Raw genomic sequence first — 18,366 nt, forward strand, 5'->3', positions numbered from 1 at the left:
GTGCGCCGCAACGACGCCGCCCTGGACCCCTGGTTCGGTTCAGTGGGGCTCTGCAGCCTTGCAGCAACTCCAATTCTTCCCGCATCCCAAACACACAGCCTCGCCTCAACAACAGTCCCGAGCCTGGATCACAACGCGATTCTCCACATTTTACGCGGTTATGAATCTCTTACTCTCCGACGACTATCTCCTCCAAGACTACCCCGAAAACATCACCAACACCATCCGATCAGGCCACTCGACATGCGTGCGATTCAACCGCAAGGGCGACTTTCTCGCCTCAGGGCGCGTTGATGGCACCGTCGTCATATGGGATCTGGAGACTATGGGCGTGGCGCGCAAGCTGAGGGGCCACTCCAAGAACATCACCTCACTGAGTTGGTCTCGATGCGGCCGCTATCTGCTCTCGGCATGTCAAGGCTGGAAGGCCATTCTCTGGGACCTGCAGGACGGGAAACGCCACCGCGAGGTGCGTTTTCGTGCTCCCGTCTATGGCGCCGAGCTGCATCCCTGGAATCAGTCAGTGCCCCTCGATATTTGTTTATTACAAGAAGCACACAGGCTGACTGACCCACGGCAGCCACCAGTTTGTCGCTGCCCTCTTCGAGGACCAACCGATGCTCGTCGACATCACGGACCCCGCTGACGTGCGGTATGTCCTGCCCTCCGTCGTGAAGAGGCCCAATACGGAGACCGATGCGGCTGTGAGGGAGAAGCACGCCAAGGAGGATGCGAAACACATGACGACGGCCATCGTGTACACGGCTGCGGGAGACCACCTCTTGGCTGGCACCACGAAGGGACGCCTCAACGTTATCGACGCGAAGACGCGCGAAATCATTTACTCGGAAAAGATAGCGAGCGGCATTATCACAACGCTGCGGCTTACGGAGTCGGGCAAGGAGCTCCTGGTTAACGCCCAGGACAGGATAATACGAACCTTTATCGTGCCAAACCTCTCTACGGCAGATCTCGACCTGGACACGATACAAATACCCCTTGAACACAAGTTCCAAGACGTCGTCAACAGGCTATCGTGGAATCATGTGGCCTTCAGTGCCACAGGCGAGTACGTTGCGGCATCGACATATAACAATCACGAGCTCTACATCTGGGAACGTGGGCATGGCAGTTTGGTGCGTATGTTGGAGGGGCCGAAGGAGGAACAGGGGGTCATTGAATGGCACCCGCACCGCGCTTTACTCGCGGCATGCGGTCTGGAAACGGGCAGGATCAATATCTGGTCCGTCACGAGCCCACAGCGGTGGTCGGCCCTCGCGCCCGACTTTGTCGAGGTCGAAGAGAACGTCGAGTATGTGGAGAAGGAGGACGAGTTTGACATTCACCCGCAAGAGGAAATTCAAAAGCGGCGACTCGACCAGGAAGACGAGGATGTTGATGTCCTGGCTGTGGAAAATAGCGCCGGGCTCGAAGACGATGTAGACGCGTTTCGGATGCCGATACTCTTCAATTTGGGGGAATCGGACAGCGAAGAAGAATTCGTAAATGTGTCGCTTGGGACATTACGAAGAAAGAGTCCTGGAGACCAGGACGAAGGGGAAATGACAGGCGAGGAAAAGGGAACGGGGAAGAAAACAAGTGGAGCTGGACGTGGTCGAGGCAGGAAGAAGTAAATGCGAACATGTGCCTTGGCAGTTTCAGGTTTCAGCGACCGACCCAGGTAAAAATATGTGAATCAGTGTGTGATGCTTATCAGCCACACACGTGAACCCGAACAATGATGCCAATACAGGTTACTGTGTAGTGTGCAACCGGTGAATACAACGTGAGATAAGGTTACAAAAGGAGGTCAAATCGACCACACCAGAAACACGCCCCCCTGCACGTTTGCAGCTTACAGTGGGCCAACTGCTTTGTGTGAAAAGGTGGGCCCCTTTCCCAAAGTAGGTTAGTCCCAGTCAGCCGCCTTCGCCTCTCCTGGCACCTTGCTTTGTCAAGTCGAACTTTTTCGAGGGCGTCGTCCTCATCCTTCCCCCGAAACATCATCCAGCGATCACCGACGCCATCGCAAATCGCGTCAAGAACCCCGCGCATTTCTGTCGCCCATCTCCCCGCGGCAGAATACCGAACGTACGACTGCGATCATCAAATCGATCGTTGTTTTTCCGACCCGCAACGAGACTGGAAACGACGAGCTCTTGAGGGCCCTGCTTCCGGCCGCTGGCCTGGAAAGCGAGCGTGGAGAGGAGGTCAAAACAGCACCGCGGAAACGCCCGCGCGCCGGCTTGCTCGCCAGCCATTTTCCCGCTTTACCTTAACGACTACGAATACTTTCCTTTCTTTCGGCACCATTTGACCTTCATCGACAGGTCCGCACGCGTCTCCGCATCGCGACACCGCGACATTCGCTTCATCGCGTTTTCAGTAATTCATCAATCACCGTCCCCTCGTAAATCTTCCATCGCGATACTTTATTAATTCGTATTCGAAATCTGCCCACCTTCAAAATGGCGAACCTTATTTTCGCGCACTCGAGTGCGCCGATCCGTACGATTAGGGAGATACAGTTCGGCCTCTTGTCGCCTGAGGAAATCAAGGGCATGAGCGTCTGCCACATCGTCTACCCCGAGACCATGGACGAGAGTAGGACAAAGCCTCGCGACGGTGGTCTCAACGATCCCCTTCTTGGCTCCGTCGACCGCCAGTTCAAGTGCAAAACCTGCACTGAGAACATGACGGAGTGCCCTGGTCATTTCGGTCACATCGAGCTATCCAGGCCTGTTTTTCACCCAGGCTTCATCAGGCGTGTCAAAAAGTTGCTCGAGATGGTCTGCCACAACTGTAGCAAGGTCTTGGCTGATCGTGTTAGTGCACCTGATCGGGTGATAATTTGTATGGCTGATGCTGACTTTTCACCAGAGCGACACCCAATATGCTGCCGCCATGCGGATTCGTGACCCCAAGGTGCGATTCAAGCGTGTTTGGGACATCTGCAAGAGCAAGAAGCGCTGCGAGAACGAACCGCCCAAAGGGAAAGATGGCGAGTTCAATCCCGGTAACCCAGACCAACCCGCAGATAAGGGCCATGGGGGTTGTGGCAACACACAACCAGTCATCCGCCAGCAGGCTCTCACACTCTGGGGCAGCGTCGAGTCCAAGGACGAAGATGGCGTGAAGACCAAGGAGAAGAAAGTCGTCACCCCAGAGATGGCCCTCAACATCTTCCGCCGCATGACCGACGATGAGATGATTGATATTGGCCTCAATATTTCCCAAGCCCGACCCGAGTGGATGATCATCACCGTTCTTCCTGTCCCCCCTCCCCCGGTCCGCCCGAGTATCTCTATGGACGGGACTGGGACAGGCTTGCGGAACGAGGACGATCTGACCTACAAGCTCGGCGATATCATCCGCGCCAACGGCAACGTCCGCCAGGCCATTGCAGAAGGCTCTCCGCAGCACATCATCACTGACTTCGAGAACCTTCTCCAATACCACGTGGCTACCTACATGGACAACGATATTGCTGGCCAGCCGCAGGCACTGCAAAAGAGTGGCCGTCCTGTCAAGGCCATCCGCGCCCGCCTCAAGGGTAAGGAGGGCCGTCTGCGTGGCAATTTGATGGGAAAGCGTGTCGACTTTTCGGCTCGTACAGTCATCACGGGTGACGCGAACATTTCGTTGGACGAGGTCGGCGTGCCGCGCAGTATCGCTAGGACCCTGACCTACCCCGAAACCGTCACGCCTTACAACATCGCCAAGCTTACCAAGTACGTCCAAAATGGACCGAACGAGCACCCGGGAGCTAGGTTCGTCGTCCGTTCTGACGGCACTCGCCTTGATCTCCGCCACTCTCGGCGGGCGACTGGTATCCAACTCGAATACGGCTGGAAGGTGGAGCGCCACCTGTTGGATGGAGATTTCATCATCTTCAACCGTCAGCCTTCTCTGCACAAGGAGTCCATGATGGGTCACAGAGTTCGGGTCATGCCCTACTCTACTTTCCGACTCAACCTGTCTGTCACGTCTCCCTACAACGCCGATTTCGACGGTGACGAGATGAACTTGCACGTTCCCCAAACTGAGGAGACACGCGCCGAAGTCAAGGAGCTTTGCATGGTTCCTCTGAACATCGTCTCGCCCCAGAGGAACGGGCCTCTGATGGGTATCGTTCAGGACACCTTGGCTGGCGTGTACAAGCTCTGCCGCCGCGACGTCTTCCTCACCAAGGAAGAGGTGATGAATCTCATGCTCTGGGTTCCCGAGTGGGATGGTATCATCCCTCTCCCCGCCATCTTCAAGCCTCGCCCCCGGTGGACCGGCAAGCAGATCATCAGCATGGTCATCCCCAGCATAATCAACATTCACATGCCCAACGACCAGCCGGACAAGGATCATCCCTTCAAGGATGACGGTCTTCTCATCCAGCAAGGAGAGCTGATGTTCGGCTTGCTGATGAAGAAGAGCGTCGGCGCGGCTGGAGGTGGCATTATCCATCTGTGCTACAACGAGCTCGGTCCCCACGGTGCTATGGACTTCCTCAACGGGTGCCAACGGGTGGTCAACTATTGGCTCTTGCACAACGGTCACAGTATCGGTATCGGTGATACGATTCCCGACACTACGACCATCGGGCTGATCCAAAAACACATCAACGATGAGAAGGAAGAAGTTCGCCGCCTGACACTAGCTGCCACCAACAACGAGCTCGAGGCGCTCCCGGGCATGAATATTCGAGAGACCTTCGAAAATAAGGTCTCAACTGCCCTCAACAAGGCCCGTGATAAGGCCGGCACGTCCACCGAAAAGAGTCTCAAGGACCTTAACAATGCCGTCACAATGGCCCGGTCTGGTTCCAAGGGCTCCGCCATCAACATCTCGCAGATGACGGCTTTGGTCGGGCAGCAAATCGTTGAGGGAAAGCGCATTCCGTTCGGTTTCAAGTACCGAACACTTCCTCATTTTACCAAAGACGACTACTCTCCCGAGGCCCGGGGCTTCGTCGAGAACTCGTATCTCCGTGGCTTGACGCCCTCGGAGTTCTTCTTCCACGCCATGGCCGGTCGCGAGGGTTTGATCGATACCGCTGTCAAGACAGCCGAGACAGGTTACATCCAGCGCCGTCTTGTCAAGGCGCTCGAGGACGCAGAAGCGCGCTACGACGGCACGGTGCGGAACTCGCTCGGCGACATCATTCAGTTCGTCTACGGCGAGGACGGTCTGGACGGTATCGCTATCGAGAAACAGCGGGTGGATCACATGAACATGTCGAACGACAACTTCGACAAGCGGTTCCGTCTCGACGTCATGGACGAGGCGACTTCGGCCGCTGCTCTCGAATCCCTAGAGTACGGGAGGGAAATGATCAGCGACCCGGCTGTGCAGGAGGTTTTGGACCAGGAGTACGAGCAGCTGGCTGCTGATCGCCAGCTCGTGCGGCGTATCAACCACCGCAAGCAGGCTGAGGACCACATGCAACTACCCCTCAATATCGCCCGAATCATCGAGACGGCTAAGAAGCTTTTCAAGGTCGACGACTCTCATCGGAGCGACCTCACGCCCAACGATGTAATCCCCGTCGTCAAGGCTTTGCTCGACCGAATGATTGTGGTCCGCGGCTCTGACCCAATCTCGCAAGAAGCCGACTACAACTCGACCATGTTGTTCAAGATCCAGTTGCGGTCGCGCTTGGCGTACAAGCGTCTCGCCGTTGAGCAAAGGATCAACAAACTCGCCTTCGAACATATCCTGGGCGAGCTCGAGAACCGATGGTCTCGGTCAATGGTCGCCCCTGGAGAAATGGTTGGTGTGTTGGCTGCGCAGTCCATTGGAGAACCGGCGACGCAGATGACACTGAACACTTTCCATTTTGCCGGTGTGTCGTCCAAGAACGTCACTCTTGGTGTTCCGCGTCTCAAGGAAATTCTCAACGTCGCAAAGGACATCAAGACGCCATCCATGGTTGTCTACCTGGATTCCGAGAACGCAACCCAAGAGGATGCGAAGAAGATGCGAAATGCTGTCGAGCATACCAGTCTCCGTTCCGTGACGGCAATTACGGAGATCTACTACGATCCCGAGGTCACCTCCACAAACATCCCCGAGGACTTCGACATGGTCGAGTCGTACTTCTTGATTCCAGACGCCTCGGATCAGGATTCGATTGAGAACCAATCCCGCTGGCTTCTGAGACTAACGCTCGACCGGCAAAAGATGCTTGACAAGGGTCTTCGCGTGGAAGACGTCGCGCAACGCATCAAGGAGGAGTACAAGAAAGACGTTGCTGTCATCTTCAGCGACAACAACGCCGAAGAGATGGTCCTTCGCATCCGAGTCATCCGCCAGGATGACGATAAGGACGAGGATGGGAACAAGATCATCGAGGATGACGTGATGCTGAAGCGTCTCGAGAAGCATCTGCTTGACAACTGCACCCTGCGCGGTGTGCCCGGCATCGAGCGTGCGTTCTTGAACAAGGGCACCAAGCTGGTCGTGATGCCAGACGGGTCTCAAATGGCCAACAAGGATACACCCGAATGCATGGAGTGGTATCTCGACACCCAAGGCACGACCCTGAGAGATGTCCTCACCATCGAGGGTGTCGATACGAAGCGGACATACACCAACGACTTGTACCAGATTGTGGATGTGTTCGGCATCGAGGCAGCCCGGTCCGCGCTTATGCAGGAGTTGACCCAGGTCCTTGCCTTCGACGGTTCCTACGTGAACCACCGGCATTTGGCACTGCTCGTCGATGTCATGACCTACCGTGGCAGCATCGCCGCCGTGACACGTCACGGTATCAACCGCGCCGACACTGGTGCTTTGATGCGTTGCTCTTTCGAGGAAACGGTCGAGATTCTGCTCGAGGCTGCCGCCGTCGGTGAGCTCGACGACTGCCGCGGTATCTCGGAGAACGTCATGTTGGGCCAGATGGCGCCCATGGGCACCGGTCACTTCGATGTGCTGCTTGACCCTAAGATGCTCGAGACGGTCATCTCGGATAACTCCCGGATGAATTTGATGGCCGGTATGACGATCAAGGGCACCCAGCTCGAGGGTGCTGCGACGCCATACGACACTGGCTCGCCGATGGCGGATAACGGATACCTGGGCAGCTACTCCCCAACCATGGGTAACTTCTCGCCCATCCAGGGTGCCGGGTCCGACAGCCCCAACGGTTTCGGGACCGAGTACGGCGGCGGGTTCGGCTCGAGCACCGTCAATCCTTACGCGACGAGCCCGCGTGCGACCAGCCCCTTCTCCACCTCGCCGACGTCGCCCTTCAGCTACGGAGGTGGCTACTCGCCAACGTCGCCCGCCGGGTATTCGCCGACGTCGCCTCTTCTCGACGCCGGGGGCCGGTACGCGTCGAGCCCGCAGTTCAGCCCCTCGTCGCCGTCCTTCTCGCCGACCTCGCCCATGTTGCGGCCCGGCAGCCCGACGAGCCCGAACTACAGCCCGACGTCGCCGAGCTACTCGCCCGCATCGCCCGCGGCGACCAGGCACTACTCGCCCACTTCGCCGCAGCAGTTCAACTCGCCCACGTCTCCCTCGTACTCTCCTACGAGTCCGAGCTACAGCCCAGCGTCGCCGAATCTGCATGCCACCTCGCCATCGTACTCGCCGGCGTCACCAACCTGGTCTCCGACATCGCCAGATGCCTACTCCCCGACCAGCCCGTCGTTCCACCGGTCGCCAGGGCAGCAGATGTCGCCGACCAGCCCCGGCTATTCGCCAACGTCGCCATCATTCTCGCCGAGGACTCCGGGCCGCGGCCCGTCTGGAGGCAATGGGGACCAGTAGTAAGTCTTAACTCAGCCCACAGAGAAGCCTGCGACGGCGAGCTAACCCATCCCTCCCAGCTCACCCACTTCTCCGACGAATGATTGAGCTCTCTCATTCTGAGTCAGAGCGAGGCACGTTTGCACGGGGCACAGGTTTGCTTTGGGCGGGGAGCCTCGCAGTTGCCTGAGCATTATTGACAGCTTTGTTTTTTCCCGGGGTCATTTACATATTCGGAGCGATTTGGTTTCTACCTGTTCTATTTTCCCCTCTGCCCCTTATTTCGTCATCTGATAGAGCATCTCATGGCCTGACTCGCTCCTCGAGTCGAAAGCGAGTGGGGGCGGGACTAAAAGGAGGCTCAGCCAGCCCCTCGTGATAAAAAAAACAACATTGCATTTACTTCCATCATACCCAACCCCCCCTTCCCGTCGTCATCAGACATACATACATAGGCAAGATTCGGGGGGGCCATTTCATACTACTGAGGGAGAGAGAAAGTTGATTTATGGCACCAGATTGGTTTACGCATGGCTTATTCCTCCTAGGGGGGGATAGGGGTGGGATGGATTGAGATGAGTGGATGGATGGATGCGCCTGACGAAGGGTGGGAATATGAGATGAGATGGTGGGAGGATTGTAATGATTTGTGTAGTACTTGGCATACCATAGCAATGGGACAAGGAATGAATATTATCAAAACTTGGTGTGGTCATCGGTGTGGCGTGGGCGTGGTGTTGGTGTGTTGGTGGTGAATGGGGAATGGATGGATGGGTGGATGGATGGGGAATGATCTTCGTGCTTGGTGATGTCTTCTTTCTCGGAGGTTTTATGAGTCATGGTGGAGTGGGTGTGAGTGAGTGAGTGTGTCGATATTGTGTTGTGGTTGCTGTGCGGTAAGGTGGAAGGGAAGGGGGGGCAGGTGCGGCGGTGGTGTTGTTGTTGGGCCGGAAGGGGAAAGGGGGAAAAGGGGGAAGGGGGGAGGGTGCGCGCCCCGTCTCCACCGGCCTTTGCGCGCGACGATCGCCCACCGCGTCTGTCGCGTTGTCTCGGTGGGCCGGCTATGGTGTTCACATGTCATTCAACCTTTTGCGGTCGGGGTGTCGATCGTTGTGGATGACGGGGGCGGTTGCCTACCCTGCCTACGTTGGCTGTTTGGGTGTCTGGGTGCCTGGGACCTGGGGCGGTGGGGGGGTAGCTGCTTTGGTCTTTGATAGGGGGCAAGGAAAAGGGGGGAAGGGGGGCGGGAGACGGGGCTGAGGACATCGAGGTCGCAGTTGGGGATCGAGGCTTTCGCGTCGTCGCCCGTTCATGACGGCGTGTGGGGTTGAGTCTTGGCTCTGGACGTGCGAGAGGTACTTAGTGACGATGTACTTGGTTTCTTTGGTGGTGGTGTTGGTAATCAAGGTGTGGGTGGGTATGGCTCGTAATCCACTCCCCATATGGTCCTCCCTCTGCATCCACATCTTGCTGTTTTGGATGTCACTCAACGTAACATCCCGGTCATAGGGCAGAATTGGGCCGCGATCAAGGCACAGCAAGGGCAAGGGACGCAGGGGAACGGGGAACTAGATCGGAGAGGGAGTTCAGGGGGTTGAAACGAGTCTTGGGGCAGGGGGGGGGGGGGGGGGGGGGGGCGGGTGTGTAAGTGCAGATATGGAACCGAGGCGGTGACGCTACTCCAAGGCGTACAGACATGATAGGTGATTGAGAAAAGTGATTGATCATTTTCCCAAATTATCATGAACAGGGAGCACATAGTATGAGGCCTCACGTCTCATTGTATTATGAATACACACAGCAATTGGGCAGCCATGGACTGTCTACTTGGTCCTGTGCCTGGGATCGCGGGTCTTGGCGCATCTATACTGCGACATCGTGGCTTGCCACGGCCAAACCCGAACCAGTCGATCGCCTGCTTCATGTTGACAGGCATGCAATGTCTGAACGCGGCGATAGGGAATGTCTTGGTTTGGAAGTTGGTGGTGACAATGATGAAAAACCTGACGCGGGATGTCGAAGCACGGTGGACCGAATCGGGGCTCAGCCTTAGGCGTTGTCACGGTGGCCGCATTGGGGGCGACCTAGTTCGATGCCCACAGCCTCGTTCCAGAAGGGCGCGGAAGGGAAGGGAGAGTCGAAAAAAACCCAAAGAAAAAGTATCCTAGGTAGATTTAGGCAGTGTACAGGTCATCATCGGCCATCTCCGCCTGCCGTCAAGGTGATGTTGATATTCAACGGCAGTTCCCATGTTAGTCAAGTTGTTGGTGGTTGTCCGGAGGGCGGAGGATGGCAATTCCCATTGGATAGGTTAGAATTCGGGTCTTGAGTGCGGGACCTCACTTATTAATCGCGTTTAGCGGCGGATCAGTTAAGACCACGCCTGGGCGCGCTTGAAGCGAGGCTTTGCTCGGCAAGATCAGCAGATAACGTAATTTGCAGTCGCTCTCCGCAAAATCTGTTACCGGCTGAGCCACTCTGGCTGTGACCGTGATCCTTGTCGTGCACGAGCCAGGTTCCAAGCTGTCGGGTCGAGCGGGTCCAAGCGTTGATTTACACCATACACAGCCCTCGAAACAGCATCGAAGCCAGGCATCGAAGCGGCATGGGACGAGGGAGGATGATCTTTTTGCAGATGTTAGCTCAAAATAAAAATCTGTGCATATTGTTTTCAAAACCTGAGAAGTCACCATGGCACTGCCTCGTACCCCGACAGATGTACTTGGTACATGTACATGTACCCCCTTCCATCATGGTACCTCGTTAGTAGAGTGTACACTTCAGGAGCCAGCCTAAGTTGGGAAGGTTGTCAAGCTCCCATCGGTTCCGGTTTTCTCGGTTCCGCCCGTGCCGGCGGGAAGGGTCCCCGCCGCCGATTCCGAGCGGTTTAGGCAGTCCCCGCTGACTTCCCGACGGGGAAGTGCTGTTGGTGACACGGTCGAACGGCGGCATTAGGGTGTAATAGACCCGAACAGGATTTTCGCAACCGCCGTACCCTACTGGCAGTTCCGTCCTCCATGGCATCATGGCATTTAGGCAGTGAAATGACGGGAGGTTGCTCTTGCACGAGATGATCGCGCCCTAGGCCAGGGACGACGTGCATCTCCCATGCGGGAACCTCGGGTTGTTGGCTGGCTGCAGCGGCCATCTTTGCTGCTTCTCAGGTCCCATTGGTCGTTAACAGTCGAGTCACCCTAGTCTTCCGCGCTTAACAATCGGACTACCAGGCGGGCATCTCCCATCGAGCCAGTCATGTCCTCTGGAACCACGGTGACGATCCGGGTGTTGAATGGGGGTGGTGTAGGGGGATGCCTCGACATTGGCTGTCGGTGCCAAAGATGCGTGCTGTTGGTTCACCTTGCGGAGGCAGCTGCCGCGTGGTTCTTTTGGTGTCGGGCTCGGCGTTCGGTGGGCTGACCGGCGCGCACGAGAGCTTGGTATAGCTCTTGTACCTCGTGTTCAGGATGAGGAAATCAAGACCACAGCAGCTAACAATTTCCCACGAGATGGATGAACTGGAATTTCCCCCATTGGGCCCTGTCCTCGAGTTGTTGTCCCCCCTGTCGCCGCTAGTGGCGTGGCGTGGTATGAACCGAAGCGGGTGCAGGTCGTCGTCAACCGGGCAGAGCTCCTTTCCTTTCCTGGCATCTCGGTGTGGCCCGCGTCGTTCCTGCGCTTAGACAGCCCTACCGTTATCTCGGCTCTCAGCAGTGTCGAGCATCTGAGAGCTAAGTGGTCTGTGGGTTCACTGATCCATCCACTTCTCGTTTTCGGTTCGACGATGATGCGATGCTCCGTTGTGCTCAGTGACGACGGTCAAGACAAGACCATTGCTACTGTTTCTAGAGTCTAAATGTTGAGTCTAACGAAGCCTTTGTAGGGACGTATCCTCGAGGGATCTCGTGTCATATGTGGGGGGCCTCACTAGAGGAAGTGGAAGGCTAGGGTCGAACGAATCAGCAAGGTAGACTGTCAGAAACCGGTCATGAAACAGCAAACAAAAGCCACCGCTTCTGGCATGGGTTGCAATATGCAATCGACACCCCTTCTTCCGTTCTTTGCTAGAGAGTTTGCAGGCGAGGACCCCTTGCCTCCGACTTGTGGGTCGGCTCTGATTGGCAGGGGAGTGCGACTCTAAGCGCGATGCAGATGCACCTGCTGTGACACAATTACAGCGCAGCTCGGTCGCCGTGACGGCATCTGCAAAGATCGAGTTTATTCTTCCGGGCTCCAATGGAGATGAATGTGTGTGTATGTGTGGGTGGGTGGGTGGTATGGTGTCTTCTCCCCTCGGCGTTCATTATCAAGTCGTCTTCTGCCGGCCGGCCCCGCCTGTTCGGCGACCTACTCGCCCCAGCCGCCTGAAGCGCACCCGATATTTTGAGATGCTTCTCATATTTGCCTTCTGGCCACTCTGAGTGGACCGTTGACCGATTCGCCTCCGGGTGAGGATGCGGCGCGGCCCTGCAGAGTGCCGAACGGGCCAAACCGAGTCCAATGAATGTGAGGATTGGTCGAGTTGGATGGAGACAATGGCTTTCTCTGTTCCCAGTCGCGAGATGAGGAGTCGACTCAAATTCCCTTCCACCCTGCCTGCCTGTTGCCGGGGTGAATTGTGCCTCAAGTTCCTTCGACTTGATTATGGGCAGCGAGGCAGTCGCCCTCGGGCTAAAAAAAGCAGAACTTTAAGTAAAGAAAGATAAGGAATCAAGTAAGAATAAATGAATGAATGGAAGCGCCGAAAAAAAGAAAGAAAAAAAAGTTGAATAAATGGATCTTCTTTGCCTTCTGGATGGCTTCGTTTCGTTCAAAACAGTCGAGGTTTGCCCGGTCGACAGAAATTCAAGAGAAAACCCACTTTTTGGCCCCTGTTCCATGTTGCGAGCCCTGGTTTTATGGCCCACTCTTTCTGTGGAGGGCGATGATAAGCTTCCAGGGTTGCGATCCTTCCCGCTTTGGGCGATGGGGTTGCGCACGGGCTCTACAAGTGGAAGGGGTGCCTTCCCTTGCAGACGCCCCCCTCCATTGGGGCTCATGTGACAAATTCCTGCTGCGTCCTCCCCGCGGCCATGCCATCCATGTTTGGGGCTGCCATGCGCGCGAACACTAACGCGCGCCCTGTCTGCTGCAGTGGCCGCTGTCCTGGCCTGCCCGGCTGTGGACAATGCAAGCCAGCCAGCCAACAGAGGAAAAATTGACAATCTGTTTCTCTCGATTCCACGCTCTGCCGCCGCCGTACTTGTACGAAAGGCGGTGTCCTAGCATGACAAACCGCAGACGGAACCGAGACCTTTTCTGCTTCTTGTCGTTGGGGGATAGAATTAGAGAGCGGCTTGCGGCTTCTCCACGTGTCGCTCCCATGGGCAAGCGCTGGCGCAGCTGTGTCAAACAGCAGCGGACCAAGATTGCGCCGTGACATCCGTCGGAACTGATTCCCACTGTCAAGGCTGCACTGTCAACGGTTGACAATCAACGGAACGGCACCTGGAAAATCCCTCCGTCATCGCACAGGGAGGGGGGTCCCTGCCACCTGCGACGGAGCCCTCACCAATCGGTCCGCTGCCCGAAAGGTGACGCCCGGTTCTTGACCGTCTTCCTCGCGTAGCTTGGGATCGTGATCCAATAGTATCAGGTCGGGATCGCGGCCAAGGCAGGTGATTGATCATGTGTGTGTTTGGATGGGTGGAGCGGAAAACGCTGGGGGAGTGGGGGGAACGAGAGACAGTTGAGATTTAGTTTAGCACCCGGTGCAAAAGATAATCCCGTAAACTATGTAACAGAAAATCCACATCGAGAAGGGAACATCGGCCTCCATACAGACACACAAACATCCGACACCTAGGCAAAAAAGAAAAAGAGAGAGAAATGTACAGAAAATTGCCCGTTGCCCGTTCCCTTCGACAGCATTCCCACGTTGTCCCCTTGTCTGTTGTTCACCCGGAATCCAAAAGTCTTGTCAACCCCCCTGCCTCTAAGCCGGACGGCCACCCGCTTCGCTCGCGTGGTCGCGTGGTCGACGGTAAAAAGAGGCAGGGAGGTAGCGGTTGTTTTTGTAAAAGTCGGTAACTGTTTAGCGTGTTTTGTTAGGACGGTGGCTCATGGACCGGAACGCCAAAGACATACCACAGGAGCAAACGCTTATCCGTGACTCCAGCCAGGAGCCCACGGCTGCTAGTGGGAGTAGGCATCGCAGACGCCGTCGTGGTAGTCGTCGACAACCTGGGGGCTACCATCCGGGCAGTATCCCCGGGCTGCGCAGGTGGCGCATGGCACCAGTTCCTCGCGGACGTGGCTGCAAGAGGTGTAGTGGAACCTGTAGACGGTGCACATTGTGGATGGTGGGAGGCTTTTCGTCCTTGTAATGTTCGGAAGAAGGTATGGGGTTGTTTGCCGTGCTGGTAGGCAAGAGCGAAGAGATGGTTTTGGTCGGAAGGTAAGAGGGCTGAAGGTGCTCAGGGAGTGCTGCTTGAGTCTGCGTTGTTGGAGGTGAGGATGGGATGAGGATATTTCGAGAGGTTAGACGGGAGTCGACCGCTCCCTTTATACTTGTTTCGGGAGAATATGGGCTTGCCCTCTGTCACAATGATGGTTTGGCCGCTCGCCGTATGATCCCCAGGCAATGTCTGTTGGTAGTTGCCTTTCCACTGAGGATGGGGCGAGGCAAATTGAGTCGGGTTGAGAGCCGTTGGTTGACGGGTGTGACTGTCGTCCAGAGAATCTCCAAGTAGGGAATGTAACGATCCACACTCACGAGCAGATGTACAGAGCGTGTATCCCGGGCTGCGGGGGTACTTACTTACCTACCCGGCTGCGGCTCGGGAGACTAGGGAGCAGGTGTGGGCCGATCCGGGAGCGACAGCTGACAAGGGGGCAGCACAGAGGGAGGCCGTATTGGACCTATCACGTCGGTAGAGCCCTCACCTTCGAGGCCTGGTTGGGGTAGACGCGGGAGCACACCCCACCGCGGTATGTACACTACATTGCCCGTCCAGTGGTCAGCACCAACTATAGGAAAGGACATTGCCGTTGTGTAGTTTCTGCCGGGGATAGGAGTCGCAAGGAACCCCGGTACTAGCCCTACACTGCGCCGCGATGATGCTGTCCTTCATCTCGGTGGGGAGGGTGGGGGGGCAAGCCGTCGGTCAATGGCGGAACCGATCTGACCTTGCTGCGTCACGAACCCTTCTGTTGGGTGGCCGAGCAGAGTGACCCAGACGTTGCCAAGAGGACGGGGGAAGTAGCAGACATGGGTACCTCGCGGATAGGGGTATAGGGGAGCGAGGCACGGAAATGGGAATAGCTGCAGCAGTTCGTCGAGGAGGTGACGGGCCGCCCACCTTGCAGCTATCCCCCTCAGGCTCCAGAGGCGAAGCATATGACGAACATGAGTACAAGGCGCCAGCGAACAAGGGACTTGGCAGACGGGAACTGGCGACTCCCCAAGCAAGTCGAGCTGCAGCACAGCATGCCGGTGACATCAAGGGATCAGCTAACCGAAACCGGGTCGAGGGACTTCCCACCTCTGCCTTACGATCGCACACTGGGAAAACTGGAAACGCACCAGGGAAAAGATAGGAGACTTACCGTCAAGGGAGCCGTTCCGGCCGAACGTGAGAGAGGACTGAAGGGCCGGGAGCTACTCGAGGTGTCCAGTGGTCTCGAGAATACAGGGCGCAGGAATAACTGCCCGAGGCTGATGGGACGGCCACATATCATTGACCAACAACTCCACATTCAAGGCCATCGAGAGGAGCAGCATCGTCCACCAACACAGACGACTTGTCGAACAATGCAGCGAGAGCTAGTACCGACGTGGTATAGTAGCAGTTTCCATATTTGAGACAGCTCCACCGCGGACGACGGAGGGACTCCCCGTTAGGCCTTGATCCGATAAAGCATGGGGGTGAACTGCATCGGCAACGAGAAAACCCTCGAGAACAAACAAACGACAAGGAAAATGCTGGAAGGGGCCTTGGTACCTCCACCCCCCTGCTGTAAAACCCGTGGACTTCTGGCGGCGTTATGTCCTCACAAATTCTCAAGGCAGGCCCGCAGTGACTTGGAGAATGCATGAGGAAGGAACGCGAGACTCAGGTATGTAGCATGGAAGGAACAGCCACCGTTTCTATGAAGCAACTTCGTCGAAGATTTGAGTGACCCCCCTGTCTGAAGCTGCTTGAGCCTCAGTTCGACCAATCAGCCGCCAAATTCTGCATTCGAAGCTGCCGATTCTGTCCTCCTGTGCCTGCCTACTTAGCCCCACTTGACGCATGGCACGCAGCTGTTCGGCAGGAAGGGGCCCTCTCTTTTCCCCATCCCCCTGTCTTGGAAGCCGGCGGTGCTGCGAAAACCCCGATTTCTCTTTTCAGAACCACCTGCCAACATGCCAGCTCTGATGATCGTGCAGCACTTGGCATGACCCGTCGTCACTCCTCCGGCGCCGCTCCGGGGCTCGGATCCGGCCGGCGGGAGTCGATAGGTCCAGTCTTACTCTCCCCCGCCTTCCTTCGGTTCCGATTGCGCAATGTGGTCAGCCGCCCGCTTTTGACAAAGTTCGATGTATCAAATACCTGAGATACTGGTAACTTTGATGAACAATGGAGTTTCGGTATTGCCGCAGTTCCAGAATGCCTCGTGCGGCCCATTCTGCGGCCATTTTGCCCGATCTTCCTTGTCGTCGGTGCAACAGAAGTCGCTAGGCCGGCTTTTCTGGCCGACGCCATCGGCACAGCCCTGCTCTCCTTTTTTTGAACGGCGGAGTGGGGCTACCGGAAGCTCAACCTCAAACTCGACCCAAGACGGCCATCACGGTCCATGTCCATCGGCCTCCCGCTGCGTATCCCCCTTTCGCCATTCGTCTTTTTACGTGCCCTCGACGAGAAGTGTGGATATTGGCCTGAGGCCTGCGATGGTGTTGATCTGAAACTCCTTGCTCGGGAATTCCATCCTGGTCCGGTGATAGGGCCATAGCCCACCATGTAGGCCTGTCTATCACCCGAACTCCAATCTCCGTACCAAACTGACCAGCCGTTAACGACACGCAAAGTGGATGGCAGCAGTTCCATTGCCAAGGCTGAGTGAAGATGGAAAACACCCACTTCACGCCTTAACTTATTCACGACGGCGGGCTGCCCCAAACGGGACGCGGAATGGCCTTCGGCAATGACAAGAAATCGAGCTCCAGCACACCTACCGAGGCTTTTGAGTCGCATATTACACCGAGTACACGATAACTCCTGACTGTGCCTGCGAGGTGTGTTGCGTTTTTTTCTTGGGGTAAGGGGGAGGGGGACTTCTCGCGCCCCTCGCCGCCTGTGCGAAGCCAGCGGCCCGGTGGCAGACGCCCCAACGACCTCGAAAGTGCAACCCCCTAATATTGTCCCACGGTTCCAGATTGGTCATCGCCAACGGTTCTCCGCGGCTGCGCCTGTATGAGAGTTCTGGCGCCGTTTCCATTGACAAGAGGGCCCGCATCCATTGGATCGTACCCTGGGCAATGACACGACACACCCGGAGACGCAAAGAATAAAGAAACGATCTTGGGGGCGGTTAAAGACGCGAACCGACCCGATCTTTGTCGTTGGGCCGCAGGGAATATGCCATCGTTTCCGCGACTATGCTGTGACGGTGGCGACAGTTGCGTGTGCCTACCAATCAGGGCAGAATTTAAGCGCCTGGCGGCGTCAAAGCTCGGTAAGCGTTCCCGAATACCACGCAAGGACGACGACATTAATCTCATCCTCATCTACCAGGCCGAATATTATAGGCGTTGGTTTTCAGATGTGCTCGGTGGGGTTGACCTTCGCTCCTACGCATCCCTAATAGCGGCACCCAACCGGCCTGTCGACCATCTCGGTGAGTCCGACCACCCGGAATGCAGTCCCAGTTTTGCGTCGCTCGGCTGACCTCCCCAAGGGCGTGATGGATACCCAGCGTCTTGGCGGTTCTTCTCGATGTTTGCTTTGTGTTCTTTCGGCGTGAGGTCCCCACCACCTGCATACCCTCGTGAACAGGCCCAGCTGCACCTGGCCCGAGACCCCCCTGGGCCGCGTGTCTTCATGCAGGTGCTCTGTTACGGTTGGCGGAGGAGCGATACGGTCGATGCTGGGAACTCCGAGGACGCCACTCTCGACGGAACCATGTGCCTCCTCATCTCGTCCCGGCATATGGCGTCGATATCACCAACAGATACCCTAGCTCGACAGACACCGATCATCGGCTTGTTACGAGCTTGGGGGGGATTTCCAACACGGAGACCTTGCGCCGCGTTCAGCCTTGCCTCTACCATGCTATCGCGGACCAATGTCCAAACTAGGCATGTCCTTCAAGCAGGCAAGTATCGCCAAGTTCCTTGTCTAGAAAGTGTACAAACCTCATACCAACCCCCCTTTCGCCTGCACGCCGGCGTTGGTTGCTCGTTGGGGCGCACAGCAACAACCATGCAGGCAACGAATAGCACTACTGCATATGCTAGCTCCGTGGGGACACCAAGCGGCTGTTCAGCGCTGTGTGCTGAGCCCCTCACGGAGTGTCCCTCCCTCGCCGAGCTGAGATCGCCGTTATTAGCATGGGTTGTTCAAGGACTGCAGACCCCACGTCCTTGCTTTATCGCGTGTAGCC

General features: G+C 56.6%; 4 protein-coding genes across 4 annotated transcripts; all 4 read left to right on the top strand.

Annotated features, from left to right (window-relative positions):
• The first annotated feature begins 83 nt into the window (after window positions 1-83).
• Window positions 84-1,796, top strand: B0H64DRAFT_333517 (SWD1-like protein). Its single transcript, XM_062801081.1, has 2 exons — window positions 84-519; window positions 581-1,796. Exons 1-2 carry the CDS (start codon window positions 161-163, stop codon window positions 1,632-1,634), a joined length of 1,413 nt encoding a protein of 470 aa, XP_062663718.1. The 5' UTR covers window positions 84-160; the 3' UTR covers window positions 1,635-1,796.
• Window positions 1,797-2,468: 672 nt separating this feature from the next.
• On the top strand, window positions 2,469-7,854 carry B0H64DRAFT_314580 (DNA-directed RNA polymerase II subunit RPB1; the record flags this gene model as incomplete). The annotated part of the gene is made up of 3 exons (XM_062800207.1): window positions 2,469-2,825; window positions 2,881-7,766; window positions 7,827-7,854. 3 exons carry the CDS (start codon window positions 2,469-2,471, stop codon window positions 7,852-7,854), a joined length of 5,271 nt encoding a protein of 1,756 aa, XP_062663719.1.
• Window positions 7,855-8,985: 1,131 nt separating this feature from the next.
• On the top strand, window positions 8,986-9,331 carry B0H64DRAFT_380261 (uncharacterized protein). The gene has a single exon (XM_062802721.1). The coding sequence runs from the start codon at window positions 9,058-9,060 to the stop codon at window positions 9,253-9,255; it is 198 nt and encodes a 65-aa protein (XP_062663720.1). The 5' UTR covers window positions 8,986-9,057; the 3' UTR covers window positions 9,256-9,331.
• Window positions 9,332-9,389: 58 nt separating this feature from the next.
• On the top strand, window positions 9,390-10,000 carry B0H64DRAFT_9317 (uncharacterized protein). The gene has a single exon (XM_062808982.1). The coding sequence runs from the start codon at window positions 9,534-9,536 to the stop codon at window positions 9,912-9,914; it is 381 nt and encodes a 126-aa protein (XP_062663721.1). The 5' UTR covers window positions 9,390-9,533; the 3' UTR covers window positions 9,915-10,000.
• The last annotated feature ends 8,366 nt before the right edge of the window (window positions 10,001-18,366 follow it).

The sequence above is a fragment of the Chaetomium fimeti genome, assembly GCF_033439085.1.
Source record: "Chaetomium fimeti strain CBS 168.71 chromosome Unknown B0H64scaffold_1, whole genome shotgun sequence".
NCBI classification, from domain to species: domain Eukaryota; kingdom Fungi; phylum Ascomycota; class Sordariomycetes; order Sordariales; family Chaetomiaceae; genus Chaetomium; species Chaetomium fimeti.

Excerpts from the sequence above, each read along its gene's own strand:
- B0H64DRAFT_333517 (XM_062801081.1), top strand. The coding sequence starts at position 161 with ATGAATCTCTTACTCTCCGACGACTATCTCCTCCAAGACTACCCCGAA. Across the intron at positions 520-580 it reads GAGCTGCATCCCTGGAATCA|CCACCAGTTTGTCGCTGCCC; the intron begins GTCAGTGCCCCT and ends GACCCACGGCAG.
- B0H64DRAFT_380261 (XM_062802721.1), top strand. The coding sequence starts at position 9,058 with ATGACGGCGTGTGGGGTTGAGTCTTGGCTCTGGACGTGCGAGAGGTAC.
- B0H64DRAFT_9317 (XM_062808982.1), top strand. The coding sequence starts at position 9,534 with ATGAATACACACAGCAATTGGGCAGCCATGGACTGTCTACTTGGTCCT.